Source organism: Gymnoscopelus microlampas, assembly GCF_963454915.1.
Source record: "Gymnoscopelus microlampas genome assembly, chromosome: 6".
Lineage (NCBI taxonomy): Eukaryota > Metazoa > Chordata > Actinopteri > Myctophiformes > Myctophidae > Gymnoscopelus > Gymnoscopelus microlampas.
In genome coordinates, this window is record NC_139943.1 from 27213463 (window position 1) to 27231409 (window position 17947).

General features: G+C 41.2%; 1 protein-coding gene across 2 annotated transcripts in view; it reads right to left on the bottom strand.

Moving 5' to 3' along the window:
- Positions 1–517: 517 nt before the first annotated feature.
- The window catches only part of plcg2 (phospholipase C, gamma 2), a 29264-nt gene continuing 11834 nt past the window's right edge, over positions 518–17947 (bottom strand). For both annotated transcript variants that reach the window (XM_084059118.1, XM_084059117.1), the window contains exons 14-33: positions 17462–17630; positions 16785–16880; positions 16091–16177; positions 15497–15666; positions 14382–14582; positions 14069–14194; positions 13676–13856; positions 13011–13079; positions 12680–12789; positions 10683–10779; positions 10452–10533; positions 9222–9400; positions 6254–6350; positions 5547–5750; positions 4478–4617; positions 4146–4257; positions 3486–3653; positions 2783–2871; positions 1685–1848; positions 518–1547 (exon numbers count right to left, since the gene is read on the bottom strand). In XM_084059118.1, coding sequence (XP_083915244.1) covers positions 1505–1547; positions 1685–1848; positions 2783–2871; positions 3486–3653; positions 4146–4257; positions 4478–4617; positions 5547–5750; positions 6254–6350; positions 9222–9400; positions 10452–10533; positions 10683–10779; positions 12680–12789; positions 13011–13079; positions 13676–13856; positions 14069–14194; positions 14382–14582; positions 15497–15666; positions 16091–16177; positions 16785–16880; positions 17462–17630 — 2584 coding nt within the window. In that variant the 3' untranslated portion in view covers positions 518–1504. The remainder of the gene's footprint in view (positions 1548–1684; positions 1849–2782; positions 2872–3485; positions 3654–4145; positions 4258–4477; positions 4618–5546; positions 5751–6253; positions 6351–9221; positions 9401–10451; positions 10534–10682; positions 10780–12679; positions 12790–13010; positions 13080–13675; positions 13857–14068; positions 14195–14381; positions 14583–15496; positions 15667–16090; positions 16178–16784; positions 16881–17461; positions 17631–17947) is intronic.

Sequence of the window (17947 nt, forward strand, 5' to 3'; positions counted from 1 at the left end):
TTGTGGAAAAACTTGAAGAACAAGGCACTGGATTAAGTAAACTTGGCTGTTAGCCTGCTTCTGACCAGGCTAACTTCACAGCTAAATTGCCATGGTAACTAAGGTAGGATTGCTTCAATTCTCTTTCGTGAAATCTAGTCATGGATACATTTAGCCAGGGTGAACTAGCTAAAATAATCTGGCAAGATAATTCAGCTTTGATGAAACCGATTCATCCCTAATCCTGGCTAAATTAAGCCAGCTGGGATAGGTGTTAAAGCCAGGCTTAAGCCCCAATTCACCTTTCATGAAATAGGCCCCTTGGTATGAAAAAGGTTGAAAACCACGGGTATAAGTGATCCTTTCCATTGTTAAAGAAAATGACATTTCTCTTAGCCATTGGCCAATTTTCGGCGTATTCATATTTTTCCAGTTAGCAATGTTTAAACGTGAGACATAACCCAATGCAACGGATGTCTTGTGAATTACTTGGTGTGTGTATAGAGCGCAAGGAAAGGGAAGGACACCGGCTTAATACTACATAGATTGTCAGAAGATCAGATTTTATGACTTGGCCTATACAGTCAAAATACACATGCAATGTTTCTTTGGGAAACAATTAGATAATGAAACAATGCAACACAAACGTTATCACAAGCATACAGTACTTTATTGACTCAATTCATTAAAAAAAAGGATAATAAAGAAAACATGGCAGGCTAAACATTATAATAATAATAATCATTCACTGCAGATTCAAGGAAATCACTTACAAACTCTGAAACAGGCCTGTTGTATAGCCTAGAGCTGAGAAAGATTATTGATAAAAACTTTGATGAAATGCAATTACAGTCTGATAACTTTTCTTCCCTTTCACTGTGTACGTTGCAGCCATGTTTTTTTAATCAATATTTGTATTTCTCTGTCTGCACCTACCAATACCATATATTCTCTGTAGACAAGAATCAAACATTGATTGACAGCGTGACAGTGGCTTACTTGTAATGTGCTCAGCAAAACCATGAGTGTTACTTTATAGCTACACTATATAACTTCTTCTTGTGAATAACTTTTTATTTTGACCAATCTTGTATGTTAATATAACTTACACTATTGGGGTGGTGGTATTTGGTCTCCCTGCTCTTCTATTGAGAAATGCATATCCTGTGGTCTAGTTTCACCACTCCTGGTTGACACGTGGTACTGCCTGAAGGTCAAAATTACATTTCTTCCCTGAGCAAGTGGGCAGGCTCTATTAGCGCATTGGTAAAAATGTCAGCACTTGTGTGGGGGTCGGGACCTGGGTTCAAATCTGGGGTAGAACATGAAAGCATAGTATAGCTTTAACTCTGAGACTGTAATACTCTTTCATTATACTCTGAGTAAAATGAATACTCTAGGATTCTGCAAAGTGGTTCTCCTAAGTGAAATGTTTTGATGAGGAGCAATACAGTAACCATAGCATTTCACCATGCAGAAAGGAAAGAAGGCCTCAGATGGAGCCGGATGTGGGTAGGTGATGTTCTCATGGATAGAATTTACTGTTGTTTATTTTCTTCTCTTTCATTCTAAAACACAAGTGGAGAACAGCACATATTATGTTGAAGGACAACCCATGGATGGAATGCTTATTATTTATTCTTGTTGTTGCAACAGAAGATTCAAGTTTTCTGCATTGACCATTTACAATGTGCTAAGAACTTACTTCTGTCTCTCACTGGTGCTCGGCTCTCTCGTGAGGTCATTGCGGTGGTGAGGAGGAACAGGGCGTTGGGTCTTGGTATTTGTGCCATACAGCAAAGGTTCGTTAGGCTCTGATTGCCTTTTCCGCAATTGGCTAGAAGACGAGTACAGTTCCTCCTCCACTTTCTGAGTGAAAGCAGCAAGTTAGGATCACAATCACAGAAACGTAGAAGCCTTGAATTCAAACTGGAGGTGAAATAAAAACCTAGCATATTGTGTCTAAAAGTCTGAAGTAAAAAAAAACACGGCCCTTGGGTCAGGTAGAGTTTTTCCCATTCAAACTCCCATCAACATTTTTAAGATCACATAATATAAGAATCGTGTTCCAAGAATAAAACAAATGAATCCATCGGTTTTTACTTATACGGTTACAAAGCATCAACCAACGATGAAAAAGTATACATTTATCCAAAGAGTAAGAAAATAAAAGGCAGCTTAAAAATCAACCACAATTTCCAGGCTTAGAAATGACTACATCTCTCATTACACATGCTGCTGCCCAGCGCCACCGCCGGCACACATAATGAGCGTCATGTCATGTTACATTGGATTTCTTTTACGTAGGAGAGTAGCATTGTCAGCTCTCAGTTCTTTCAAATCAAACATTATCCTTATCCTTATCCATTATCCTTATCCTTACATGGTGCTTCAAACAAATCTAAGGAATCTCAGGAATGTTTTGACCAAGCATGCGTGCTTCAGTGGGGACGTGATTTCCTACTGTGGTTTTCCAAAGCTACTAACTAAATATCATACATGATACAGAGCCACCTACCTGATTCCTCACCAGACCCCTTTTATTTTATTTTAGAATACAGTTCTTATATTACATGATTTTAAAAAATATCTTCCCCAGAAAAATGTGTTAATATAGTATCACAATACATTTTAACTGCTTTATCCATATTTTATACTTTGGCTATTAAAAAATAGCAGATCTACAAGCTCACAGCGCATTACGAAGTGACGCGCTATGAGCTTGTACATTTTTTGAAAATGTTTTGAATGTATCTAGGAGCCAGGCCACGTGTCTTATGGTTGTGCATGTGTTGTTCCTCACCTGCACTTGCTCTATACTGATGTAGACCAAGAGAGAGGCGAGCTCTAAGTTTTCACTGAAGCCATTCTTCAGTGGTACTGAACGATAACCTGTCAAAACATGCAAAACACTAAACAACCTGTAACCACTGTACAGACGTGTATGCACGCATGCACACACACAAGTGTATATTGTCACTGTCTGGCAGAAACCTCGTATCTTCATATTTCAACTTTTTATGGGTTTTTTATCCGTAAATGAATGCTCTACTTTGTCGTACAAGAGTGTGATGTAAAAGTAGCAAAAATAGCCGATCTACAATGACGCGAAGCGTAGTGAACTCTTAGATGAGCGATTGTCTTTGTTTCTGAACATTTTTTAAGTGAAAGTTAAAGTGGTTAAGTGTGTCTGCAGGTTTTATGAACAATGAACCAATACAAATTATTAACAAGAGCAGGAGCTAGTGACAAAATAATAACTACTGTAGGCCTACATTGGATTCATTGGTTCTTTTTTCCATTTCCTGAAAAGTTACGCTTTTTGACATACAAGGTTTCCACCTGACAGCAGCGATATACATAGGCTATAGTATATTGGCGCTGTCGAGTGGAAACCTTGTGTACATGCACTGCCTATACATTTAGTATAGGCAGTGCATATAGTGTGTGTGTGTGCGTGCGTGCGTGCGTGCGTGCGTGCGTGTGCTTATGCGTATGTTTCCTACCTTTTCGGATGCCTTTAAAAGGAAACGTGGCCTGAGCCAGGAAGTTGGGGTCTGAGAACATGTCCTCTTCACTGACCACAAACCGTAGGAAAGTCAGCTCTGGTTCATACACTGGAAAGGTTACTGGTGCTGCAGGAGCCCTCCACATTGGATTCAGACCATTATCACCTGGGAAACGCCATCATTCAAAAATCTGGTGAACACTTTTGTGGCGGAGGACAGTCTGAAGCTGCTGTGCAGCAAGTGAGGTTTCATTTGTTTTACGTTTTTTGGGACTTGGTCATTCCTACCATCTGGATATTCCTGCTTACTTGGGCCTACATTTTGCTGAAAGTTGCAAAGTGATAGCATGTACAGTGAAACTGATTGGTTACACATTTTTTAAGTTTTAAATCTTAGTCTTAAGATGGTTGCTGTTGTAGAGGCACCATCAGGACTATCAGTCCACAGTGCCAGTTTAGGACGCTTGGCATACGACTGGACCAAAGTTAGTTCTGTCTACTTCCATGACTGGGAATGCAGATTAATAGAATCACAGAAATACAAGGGGGACTGGCAACAGAGCTGCCACCAATAACCCTAACCCAATAGCCCATATCCCATATCCCACTATTTTCTTCCCCATTAATACCACATTCATCCAACATTCCCTCAACTCACGAAAGACAACAGTCTTGAACTTGCACTCCTCAGTGTGTCCACACAATTCAATCTCTACAAAAGGGCTGGCGATGTTGCGGCCTGGCTTAGGAAGGTGCCTGGCTCCTATCACCTGCATGGGGCAGCAGACAACAAACACAATGGCTGTCACAGAATATTCACCAAGGTAATCATGAGCATGACATGCCAAACCAGAGAATACACCGCAAAAGGTTACTATGATTTTACTGCGTACAGTCACTTAACTTGTACGAGGACAAATAGATGAAAGAAAAAGGGAAAATGGTCATAATGATGACTGCGCCTGTGACAGTGTTTCTATGGGTACCTACCCGGACACTGATGTTGAACTTGACCTTCTTCTTGTCCAGTTGAGGGTCGTAGCCGTCTGTACGCAGCAACTCCGGCTGCAGAATGTATCCTGTACGTCCATTCAAACTGAAGATGGCGCTGTTCAGCTGGGTGTATTTGTCTGTGCAAACATTAAATGATCCTATATTAGGAATCTATTACCCAAATGTAAGCGTTGCAGTCAATTCATCACTTTAGACACATTCTACAATGTCACCAATTTATTGGTTTATGGGGTGAAAATATTGGAGGCTAATGAATTGGTGAAATGGTAGTATTTGTATCCAGCTTTGAATTCCCCGGGCAGGTCATAACAAAGACTGTACAAATTAGACCCAATGCCCCCTGCTTGGCACTCAGCATCAAGGGCTGGATTGGGGGTAAGTCCCTGTGACATACTAGGGTCAAGTCCAGTGGGTGTATTGTACATCAAGCCGCGTCAAGATACAGAAACAGGAGATAGGCTCCTGCCCTGTGGGCCACATGGCTCGGCAAGGCTTACTTTGAATTGGGTGCAGCTTTTCACCTCCTGATCTTACTTACTAAATGTAAAAACAAGTCAAATAGAGGTAAAATGTTATAGAGAAGGCTAATAACAGCAGAGAGGATTTGACTGAACAGTTCTAATTGTGTATGGACCTGTTGGTTCATGTTTTGTAACCATGTTCATCCGAACTCCGTCCAATGTAAAGTTCGCCTGTGTGCTTTATCTGTGTGCTATTAGGAGGTACCCATAGCTAAATTCGAATTGGTTTGTCTCTTGCGTAGCAAAACATTGTTATGTGATGGGGAAGAGGGCTTCTTGGTGAAGAATATTTTTTAATTCTTGAGCTGCAGCCATTATTGATAAATCAAAGCGACCAGTCAAACTGCCGTATTATGACCAGTGTGTTCATGCATGTTTGTAATAAGTAAACATAGATAACTTAGAACATGTGGAACGAGGAAGTGAAGTTGAACTTTTATTACTTCCTTGTGTATCTTGTTTTGCTGCTCGCTAGCCTTACTTTCTGCAGCTGAAGTTCATAGTGTTCAGCCCAGCCCACTGACCTGGAGTCTGGAAGTTCAGTGCCACCATGTGACAACCAACGGCCCACAGAGGGTAAGGGTCATAGTTGGAGGATTCCACACGTTGGCCTTTAGGGTAAATCCGACTCAGACCCTTGCGGTTGTACTGTAAGAATGCTTGGATCCGGTTCTTTTCTGGGATCTTGTTCTCCACGAAGGAACGTACCTCTTTGTAAGTGTAGTTGTCTGTGGACAGGGATGATACATTTACAGAAGGCAGGCAGAAGTGAGGGCTGTATGCGTATAGTGTTTGAATTAAGCAAATAAATAAAAAAAAATAAACCCTTCAATGATTTGTTGAAATTGGTAATTTTACTTATGGATGAGGCTATTATATGTGAGTATATTTCTGTAGTTTGGGATTTGGATATTTTGTGTATGCATGTTTGTTGTTTGGTGGTAGTGGTGTATGTGTGTACAGTATGTATACAGTATGTGTACGGTGTGTGTGTGTGTGTGTGTGTGTGTGTGTGTGTGTGTGTGTGTGTGTGTGTGTGTGTGTGTGTGTGTGTGTGTGTGTGTGTGTGTGTGTGTGTGTGTGTGTGTGTGCGTGTGTGTGTGTGTATATGTGTGTGTGTGTGTGTGTGTGTGTGTGTGTGTGTGTGTGTGTGTGTGTGTGTGTGTGTGTGTGTGTGTGTGTGTGTGTGTGTGTGTGTGTGTGTGTGCGTGCGTGCGTGCATGAGCTATACCAAAGTTTTCTTTGTCCTTGCTGCGAGGCTGACAATAGACCACCAGGTCCGACATCTCCATAGCAACCTCAGGCCGCTTCTTTGCTTCTTCTTTGGCCTGAAATTGGACAGAATAAAAGACAGTTTAACGCCTCAGTGTTTGTTTATGATCTTAAAGGGATCGTTCACCCAAACAAAAACGTTTTTTTCTATCGATTAGTCACCATGCAGACTTGAATTCATGGATATTTATTTGTTTTTGTCTCATTCCTAAGCCAATAATTTGATGACCAGCGGACCGGTAGGCAGCAGTTCCGGTAGGAGACACAAAGGAGACTCTTTGTGTCTCCAACCGGAACCGCTGCCGGTCATCAAATTATTGGCTTAGGAATGGGACAAAAACAAAAACATATCCATTAATTAAAGTCTCCATGGGGTGACTAATCGATAGGAAAACAATCATTTTGGGGGTGAACTATCCCTTTAAGTCTATCTTTCTCTGGTTGATGTTATTATGAATGATAGATTATTTTTTCATGAATTATACATTATTCAAGCTTTTAGGGACCTTGAGTTCTAGATGCATACATATATAGACACATGGGAAAATCAAAAGCATGACATTTCAATAAGAATATAAGAACATTCAAAATATAAAACAGTTTTCCAGTAATACATCTGTACTAAATTACAAATTTCAAATGAATTTACAAATGAATTACAGCTTACATTACAGATTTGATTACATTACAGACATTAATATAACTGTATATTGCACACTAGTCGACAGATACATGACAGATTAGTGTACATGACAGATTAGTGCATCTTTAATCTATTTCACCAGCTGAAATCTCTGCATCTGTTTACTGTTACCAGTTTAAATCTCCATATCACCTGTGAAAATCTGACTAGAGGAAGTGAGTAATAAATGTCCCCTCCCTCAGCAATTACAATTGAGGTACCTACCCTCAACTACTGCAGTTGACTACCAGTTTACAGGTCAAAGTCAGCTATTGTAGCAATTGTTATTTCAGTCAGGAAAACTCAGTTATTTGATATAATAGATATATTGATGGCTGTCAAATGGCTATAGGTTTGGTTTTGACCAAGCGCTAAGCTTCTGGCTTGAAAAAGTAAGCCAATGCAGACATGTCTTAAACCTGCATTCTATCTAATGGCCAGCATGGGGAGACTCCACTTGATTGCATGGAAGTCAATGGGAAAATGACCTCACTGTTTTTTTAATTACCTCAGTAAACATTTTCCAACTGACTTTATGTATGTCTGTAGTTTCAAGACTTCTTTAATACATAATGTTCATGTAGTGAATTTATGATCCAATTTAGAGTAAAATAAATGATAAAGAAGGGTGTGATTTAGGGCGTGCATGTGGCAACATCGAGATTGACAATTTGCTACCATAGACTACCACAGAGATCAGTAAAGAGGCAGAGCAATGCACCCTCTCTGCACCCTCTCATCCTAATATGGCCACTTCTAGTTGCATAGCCATGATGGCAGCATTCTATATCCAACATGGCAACGGTCAATTTGACGACCGTAAGGCTTTAAAACGCAACTTCACAAACCAATGGGTGGCGTCACAGGTGACTAAATGGTAAAATGGTAAAATGCATTTATATAGCGCTTTTATCGAAAGCGCTTTACATTGATTGTGCCATTCACCCATTCACACACCAGAGCATGTGAGCGGAGCGGAGCGCGAGCGGAGCGGTGAGCGGAGCGACGCGATTTTGACGTGAGCGCGGAGCGGGTTATAAAAAGGTTGGAGCGCTACTCAGAGCGAGGACCGCCTCCCGCTCCAGGCCGCCCTCGCGGGGGCCGCGCACCGAATGTTTGAGCATGCCCGGTCGCACGGACTCAGAGACACACAGACATCCGCAGTGCACAGCGCACCGAGATGTCATTAGAATTTCTACTTTCTTTTTCTTTTCTTTTTTTTACTGTTGAGCGACCCGGTTTGAGCGGAGCGTGGAGCGAGATTTGCGCAAATCAACGTGAGCGAGGAGCGACGGGGAGCGGAGCGCGGGGGGGTTTAACATGAGCGAATAGCGAGCGGCATTTCAGCCCCCTGGAGCGCGGAGCGGCATTTTCACCCGCTCCGCTCCGCTCACATGCTCTGTCACACACACATGGCGGAGGAAACCATGCAAGGCACCAACCTGCTCATCGGGAGCAATTAGGGGTTCAGCATCTTGCTCAAGGACACTTCGACACTAACTCTGGGGGAGCACCCCAGCCCGGGCTCAAACTGGGAACCTTGCAGTTTCCAGTTCACTCTACCCGGCCACTCTACCCCTGAGCCACAGCCGCCCCTCCATTTTCTTACAGTATATGGTTTTGGCTGATTAGATATGCTTTTATGGCTAGCTGCTGCATGTGTGTGTATACACCTTTGTCAGGAGTAATATTATCCTCCAATGATACATACAATCAGATCTAAGCAGGTGGAACTGGAGAGGTGGGTGAATAAAGCAGAAAGGATTTAATGCAGGAGTGCAGCCTGATGCAAGCTAACTGCTTGATATCAGGATGTGTGAATCATGATTTGTTTGCTTGTAAATGGTTGGTTGTTACATATTACGTTAGTTGATTTCCTGAGTGAAGGAAATGGCTCAGGAGGTTGTCTGGGAACCGGAAGGATCCCTGCTCCTTTTGGCATCATGTCAAAGTGTCCTTAAGCAAGACAGTGGACCACTAACTTCTCACAACGAGCAGGTTGTGTGCTTTACATGCTGCTTTGTCGGTGTGTCAATGTAATTAATGTATTGTAAACACTGTCAAGTTCTTCGGAAAAAGGCGCTACTGTATACAAAATGCAAACTTTTAACATACTGCTGCTAATGAATCTGTTTATGACCCTATTCGCGTATATGAAAACAACCACGTTAACTGAAAAACGATTTTGTCCCCCCATTACTTAAAAACAGTTTGCAAAGGTAGGTGAATTATTTTTGTTGCACACCATTAGATGTTCTGCCTGTTCAAGTTCACGTATCTGTGTGGTGTAGGAATGGGACCAGGCCACCTGGTACCATTCAAAAAGCTCCTCCACAGATTCTGCTGCCAAGTCAAACTGCACACAGTCATTCTCCACGTCCTGTAGAGTCATCACGTGGGGCTTCCCGTTCTTACCGTTCTTCACTGGAAAGAAAGAAAGAAAGAAAGAGAGAGAGAGAGAGAGAGAGAGAGAGAGAGAGAGAGAGAGAGAGAGAGGGAGGAAGGAAGACAGCAGCAAAGAGGGAAACAGGAGAAGTTAAGGAGTTTGGGGGGGGGCTGTCGAGGTACACTATTGCCATGCTGTTGGGGTAAAAATACCAAAATGGCTTTGGCCTGGAGGAACTGACTGTTTTCCCATCAAAGACACTCATACAATGGAGAGGGTCATCTAGAGTAAGTGTGATAGAGGGATGAGGTAATGAATCAAATGAGATGGACAGACAATTTCAGTGTGACCTATAGAAATACCCAAACTCTGGTATAGATGTATGCACACATTCACACACAATTTCGCTCACACACAGGAGTGTGCATGCGCACTCAGACAAATACACACATAAGCACAGTATACGCACTCAAGCTCACACAAATACATACATGTCCTTAGCACGGATGTCAATAATGATGGGGATACTAGTTTAATAAGATGTGTAATGAGACATTTTAATATTTTATTCTATGTCTCGTTCAAGAGTGGAGTATTATAATTGAGGCACTCTAATAATAAGTATTTGGATACTGCCCCCTAATAGAATGTATTTCCGAATTTGGATTTGGATTTGTTTTAGTTGGAGAAGTGGGCAGGCTGTTACCATTATTGAATAAAGTAAAAGCCCTTTGAGGGATTACACATCCAAGTTTGGATTTGATTGATATTTTGATGTTATATCTGTTCTGGTGTTACATAACAAAGGGGTGGGGGGAATGGGATATGTGGCTGTTTATATTTTTGTTTGTTTTAATTTCTTTATTTTTTTCCTGTTGCATTTGTATTGTGTTTTGTGTGTGATTGGTTTGATTTCTTTGAAAGATTATTGTATTTTTTTGTTGTTGGTGATTGTAGATTATTTTTCTTTCCTTTTCAAGAAAATGAAAGAAAAAACAGAATCATGTGATTTGAATGTCCTTAACAACGTTTCTGTGATGCTTCACAATAAATTCAAACTGAATTCCTCCTATACAGCGATATACTCACAGCTTGGTGTTACATGTTGGATGATACACTTAGGGATGTCCACCACACCTTTACACAGCTCACCCAAGGGGTTGTCTTCTTCCTGTTTCACAGCATAAATACATCACGGGTTGCAGTGATCTATGCTATTCTACTAAAATTCTATATTAGTCTCTATGATGGTGTGGAAGTTAATTTCCACCAATCGATCAATTTGAAGCTCTATTAAGTTTCAACTAAAATTCTGTATACCTTCTGTTTTGTCTCAGGCCTGGCATTGTTGGACACTTCCTCTACATAATTCGATGGGAAAAACAGCTGCAGCTTTCCACCATAGTCCCCTTTCCACCTGCAGTAGGAGAGTCGAGAGCAATGTGATTAATCCAATGTTGAGCAGTAGCTTTGCTATAAATAGCTATAAATAGCTAAGCTACTAGCTTAACTACACTTTCCAGTAGCTTGTGGATAACTTTAGTACGTTCAGAATGATGTGGCTTTCAAATGGCTAAGCAATTTATTAAAAGACCCAGCCAAGTATTTTGCTGATGACACTCAAAAGGAAAACAACGGCCCACTCCTGCAAACGATGGAAGGCACTACTTCACTGACTATCGCCCTATCTCAATATTACTGTCTTTTTTATCTTATTTAGAAAAACAATATACTTTACAACCATCAAAATGCTTCCGTAAAAAAACACTCAGCTTACATGGCTTTACTTGACCTCACTGAGAAAATTTCCACTGCACTAGAAAGGTTCAATTCTTGTCCCACTGTTATTTCTCATTTGTATAAATGATCTACCCACAGCATCAAATACCTTGTTTTCTATCTTATTTGCCGACGACACAAGCGTCATACTTTCCCACAAAAATGTCAATACCCTTATCAATGAAGCGAATCAAGGTCTGCTTACACTCTCCAAATGGTTCCAACTTAATAAACTGTCATTAAACATAAAAAAAACGACATTTATAATATTTTCTGGTAGGAAGAAATTCAATCCTGAGGAAGCTAAGCTCAGTATTGAGGGTATTGAAATAAGTAGAGTAGCCTCCACCCCATTTTTGGGAATAATGGTTGATGAAAAATACTGCTGGAAAGAACACATCGACCAGGTAACAAAAAAAGTTTCAAAATCTGTGGGGATTATCAGAAAAATCAGCCCATTTCTAAATAGAGCCTGTTTAAAAACCCTATACTACAGCCTAGTATATCCTTACCTAACCTACTGTAATATTGTGTGGGCTAGTACCTATTCTTCTTATCTCCATAAATTATACTACAAAAAAAGTTTGTCAGAATAGCTACAAATTCTAGTCCACGGGATCCGTCCTCACCCCTTTGTTCAACACTCAATTAACTAACTATCTTTAATATAAATATATTCCAAACATGTATATTCATCTATAAAACAAAATACCAGTATATCCACCTCCCAGATCATTTCAAACAGTACTTCCAGTCAAATTCCAGCATTCATTCTTACCCAACCAGGCAAGCGAATCAATTACATGTCCCACTATGTACCACCAACAGGGGGCAGTTCGCCATAAAATATATGGAATGGAATGCCCATTTCCATCTAGTAGCTACCACATCCTCCCTACCTACCTACAAAAGAAGCCTAATATGTAAATTGAATACCCGAGTGGATAACTAGATGCAGTATTTTTGTCTCTTCTGCTCAGTTTTTACTTTTATATTCATCATTTGTCCTATATGTATATATGTATATATTTTTTCTTTTTTGTTGTTTTAGTTTTTTGTTCGTTTTGTTTTAATATTAATATTAAATAACTCAAATGACATACTGTAAACGGTGAGGTTCTCGCAAAAGCCCCCCTAGGGTTTCTTACCTCACCGGCACAACAATTAAATTGTCAACTTTCCCATGGAAAGAACTAACATGTCCTGTATATGTATACAAAAACTGTTCTATACCAAAAAATAAAATAAATAAATCAACCAATCGGAATGGAAAATGAAAAATCAGATATACAGTATCTTGATAACATGACTACAGAGACAAAGTGTCTCTGAGTTTTGGACCAAATCTGTAGGAGAAGTGGCAAAAAAAAATCTGTGTGTTATAGTGTATAAGGGTGTGTGTGTGTGTGTGTGTGTGTGTGTGTGTGTGTGTGTGTGTGTGTGTGTGTGTGTGTGTGTGTGTGTGTGTGTGTGTGTGTGTGTGTGTGTGTGTGTGTGTGTGTGTGTGTGTGTGTGTGTGTGTGTGTGTGTGGCCTCACCATCCGTCATTCGCTTTAACCACATTGTGTATCAGAGCTCCTTTATTGAAGCTGAGCTCATCTGGCCTCATGGCCTGGTAGATATACAGGGCTCTAACAGTACTCTGAGGCTAGAACACACACACACACACACACACACACACACACACACACACACACACACACACACACACACACACACACACACACACACACACACACACACACACACACACACACACACACACATTTAACATCTATTATTAGGGAAAAGCATAGACCAGAATACATATGCATCATTAAGTGAACGGTACAGTACAATCAGTCTGAGAGTACATTGCTGTATACATACCATTGTTGGCTCAATCTCATTGGGTTCCACATATGTTTTGATGTCATAGTGGGAAGCACAGTCTTTCTCCTACAGAGACAGAGTTAAGCTGTTACTTTACACTCATTCAAGTCATATTGTGTAACATTCCTTTTAGCAGTCTTTTTGGTAACACCTCTGGTTGTCATTACAGTCTGTCTATGGTCAATCAGAACTGCGATTCCCAGAATTCAGTTCAAAACAAAACTATGTATTGCTCCAAAACCACCATGTCCTAGCACTGAGGATATTTTGGAAAACAACTTTGTATCAACTTTATACATGAATACATTAAAATGTATTAACTTTAAGATAAACTAATAAATACATTTCCGGTACATTTCCGGTGCGTGCGTAATTCAAAAAAGTGTTGAGGGCAGACACACAAAAAACACATTATGTCGAATAGTTATTGTGAAAAATATACCAGTGAAAGATTATATCAAAATATTTCACTTTTGTTTAATTAAAAACATTACACAGTATGACTTTAAGTTAACGCTCAGGATTTTACTGTGGAGCACGAGCGGCCACACAGAGATCCACGTCACCAACAAATTGCAGGCTTTCTCTCACTTGCTCAGTCACTCTCTCTCTTTCCCTCGTACATGCATCCTCATTCCCTGCAGACCTGCATCGTCACTCACCATGCTGAAGCGGTCCACCATCTCAGGGGTGACGGCATAACGTAATTTGATTTTGCGGTACAGTGGCTTTTTCCTGAAATAGTTGACCAGCTCCACCAGACTTTCAAACTCTGTGGTGGTGCCCAGGAGGTACATGCCGCCCTCTTTCTGGATGCGACAGTGCTTCACCTTACCATCTCCTCTGAGAGACAACAATCAAGTGGGTTAAAATGCAACAAATACAAGAACTTATGGTCAAAATCTAATGGTCGTATTAAAAAATATTAAAATAGTTCAGCTTTGTAGGCAGTGGGAAGTAGTTGAGTTACACATACTGTGAATGTGTATTGTCTTAATGCCAGACTCAAATGATGAATGGATTGTGGCATACTACTGTATGTAAAGTTACCGTACCTGAATGTGATAGCGAAGGAGTCTGGCTCTCCCTCCCTCTGTCTGATGAGGAAAGCTCCATCTCTGGGGATTCTCATTAGGTAGTCCTCCGCCTGGCCTCTGCTCAGGTCACTACTGTAGAACCAACTAACAAACAACACACGCAATTCTAATATTAGGGTTTGTGGGTGTATATGTTACTTGTGATGATTAAGAGTGCATGTGTTGTTTCGTGTCATTGATGGGCAACGTGACTGTGTGTGTAGAGGTTGTGTGCATCTGCAAACACAATAATATTGATCAGTCCATGTGCATGTGCTAACATAAGACGGACCCCATTTGTAGGTGTGGATCGGGCTGCGGCACGGCGTCCGTGAGACGTAGTTCAAACTCTTGGCAACGTAGGGGGCTGTCTCGATAGTGCTGGATCAGAGTGTAGACGCTGGGGAAGTGGAGTTGAGGCGTCAGGTAGTAGTAAGTGTGTCCTCCTTCTGAACCAGAGCGAATACGACAGTGTTGAACTCGCCCACTGCGCCTGACAGGCATGAACACATATAAAAGTTACAATTCCAATCCGTAATAATAATAATAATAATAATCTCAAATTCATATAACGCTAAGTACCCAAAGCCGCTTTACATGAGGGGAGGAGAAAACAACAAATATAGAATAATTAAGACACACACAACGAATTAAACACCATCATCGTACCAGCCAGCATACACACCATTCATTCAGAAAAAACGTCACCCTCACAGCCTACACAGATATTTTCTGCTAATTCTAAGCCACATGTTTTCAAAGTGGGGGTCGTCAAGGGGGGCGCCAGAGTGGCCAATTGGAAAGATGAGAAAGCTCTACAAGCTCACAGTGTGTTGTGATATCACTCATTGTGAGCTTATAGAGCCGTTATTTTAGCTATTTCCTTTCTTTTTGTTAAGCCATTTGGCAATAGGGGACCGCAGCCAGAGGCAATGGCTATTTGGAGGTCCTTGACATGGAAAGGTTTGGCAACCCCAAAGCAGTTTCATGCTATGTATTCAGTATTCATCATTTGTATGAATATTTTGCTCTTGATATCAATCACTCAAATGTTTAGGTGGAGTTGTGCTCTAACACATTGGTTCTCAAAGTGGGGTCCGAGGACCCCCAGGGGTCCTTGGAGGGGTACCAGGGGGTCCCCAGCTAAATTAATGAATTGTCACAATCATTTTAACCACTTTAACCATATTTTATACTTTGGATATTCAAAAATAGCAGATATACAAGCTAATAGCACAGCACAGAGTGCCGCGCTATGAGCTTGTAGATCTGCTATTTTAGAAAAATCCCTAAAAATATTTTTGAGATGGGGGAGGGTCCGCAGCCAAATACATATCATTTTGGGGGTCCTTCACATGAAAAGGTTTGAGAACCACTGCTCTATTATGAATCAACTGGACATAGTACCAGAAGGAGAGAGTGTAGTCTGTGACAAATGTGTCACTCTCCCGGACCAGGAAGGTGCCATCTCTGCCGCCAGACTCAGCACAGAACTCCTGGAGCAGCCTCTCAGCCATCTGCCGGCCCTCCGGCATTTTACCGTGGAACCACGGCTCCGAACAGTGGAGCTCCAGGGCCTGAAATCAATAAAAGATACGAAGCAAGATGGAGGGAGGCAGAGAGGAGGGAGAAAGAGAGAGACGAGTTAGAGTGTGGGGAGTGTGACAGAAATTAGAGTAAAATGTAGGGTGGGAGGGAGGATGGTAGGGTGAGTAAACAGGAGGACGGGGTGAAGAGTAGGAGAGTGTGAGGAAGAGAAGCAGTGAAACTTAATGAGAAGTGAAACAGGTTTGGGAGAGAGATATAGAACAGATGTGTGGACAAAGAAGGGTTTAGTAAAGGACAGATCATTTGTGATGGGAGAGAAAATCATAGACGAGTGGAACACTGTGGAGTTACTTTAACTCAGAGACTGCGAGAATTAAACAAATACTCATGATTTTTTTCTGTGAACAAAAGATCACTGATAACTTATCCAATGTGATGCACTCAGACATTTACCTCTACAGCGTCTCCCTCTTCGTCCTCATACTCCTCTGCATAATACAGTTTGCCATTTGAGATTATACAGTAGTGCTTATTCCACCGCTGCAGAGAAAATCCAACAGAGATTAAAATATAGAACTTCCTCTAAAAGCAATGTTTGTACAATCAACATTTTCAACTTAATTTGTCTTGGGAGCCAAAATTCCCCTTTCAATAAGGTGTTACAATTGTTTCAGTTTCTGCCATTACTCCTAGAAAAGACTGCAAGACACCATTCCAATATTTTCATGTTTCTAAAACATTGGAAAAAGACTAACATTCTGGTTCAAATGAGTGAGTTTAGAGGGATTCATACAGTACTAATAGTGCTGAAATGCTGAAAGAATCATAATTTGGATATGGATAACAATATAATTCATTTTGGGACACATCATCAGTTTGATAAACTACCATTTGAGAGTCCTGAGCCAAATGCTGAATATAACTTGGAATCCAACTGTAAAAACATTGAGACCCCCTTTTCTACAGGAGTCTATCCCCGTTTCACAATGTGCTAGACCCCTGGGAGATGGACCTACCATCAGCACCAAGTGCTAACCACACGACTTGCCGCACTCAAGCCGTGCTACTCAAGGACTATATTATAGGTGTTCATCCCTGGAGGCACTTTGGGGTTCAGAGGTTGTTAAAGATCACTATTTCACAGTACCTGGTCTACGGGATCCCAGATCTGCAGGTCTCCCATTTTGTCCCCCTTCTTGAATTCCTTCCTTATTATCCCAGTCTCCATGCATAGCGTCTTGTGCTGCAAGAGGACAACAGGTCAGTGACTCCCTTGACCGCCTGACGTTTGCTTATCAGGAAAATATTGGTGTGGATGATGCCATGATCTACCTGCACCACAGAGCCTACACAAGAGACTCAATCAATCCTTTGTGCAAGGAGCCATCAAGCTCAACCAAGACCCCACACGTTCTGTGCTGTTCTTAGACTAATTACTTCTGCTTGACTTTTTGACTTGGCACACTTTTGCAAATCGACTACTTTAATGTAAACCAAAGAACCAAAACAGATTGAGGATTTTTGCTGTAAATGTTTCACTGTTGATAGATTGAATGAAATAATAGTTATAATCAGCAAATGCTCATTATACTCACTATTGTACTACTACTGTAGGCTGGCTGAGACTGTACTGTACATAATCTGCCTCAAATAGTATTCAGTGTTGATAGCCTATATACATACAGTATATATCCATTATGGACATATGGTATACATCCACGTATATGTATCTTCATATTTCTGGTGATAGATCGACTAGTGAAGTAAAGACAGTGAGAGACTGAGTAAGAGTCAGGGAGAGATAGAGAAAGAGAGAGAATGTACCTTGAGTATAATCTTGCCCTTGAGTTGTGCTGGAGAGGGAAGTTGTTCAGCCATCACTTCAATAGGTTCAGTCAGCAGTTTGTCCCCAAACACCTCCTTAAAGACACGCGCCATGTGCTTCTGCTGCTCGATTTTGCAATGCTCCTCTATGGACAGGATCAGTGGGTAACTGAAATAACATAAGAATAGCAGCAATAAGTCGCTGTGTGCGTCTGTGTGTGTGTGTCCTGGGCATGACGTTAAACTGCCCCGTTGTAACTATCACCGTTAATGTAGTAGGTGCAGATTTAAGATGCATTCGCAACTTCTGGGGACTGTGTGCTTCATTACGATCGCAAGCTTGCATACAAGAAGGTGCTGCTCACTGATGGAGTATACCGACAGCCGACGCTGCCTGGCGGCCCTTCCCTTGAGCAGCTATACCGGGAAGAGAGGCGGTGTAACTAACTACCAACAGGCGGTGGATAAAGACCCGCCGGCCATCTA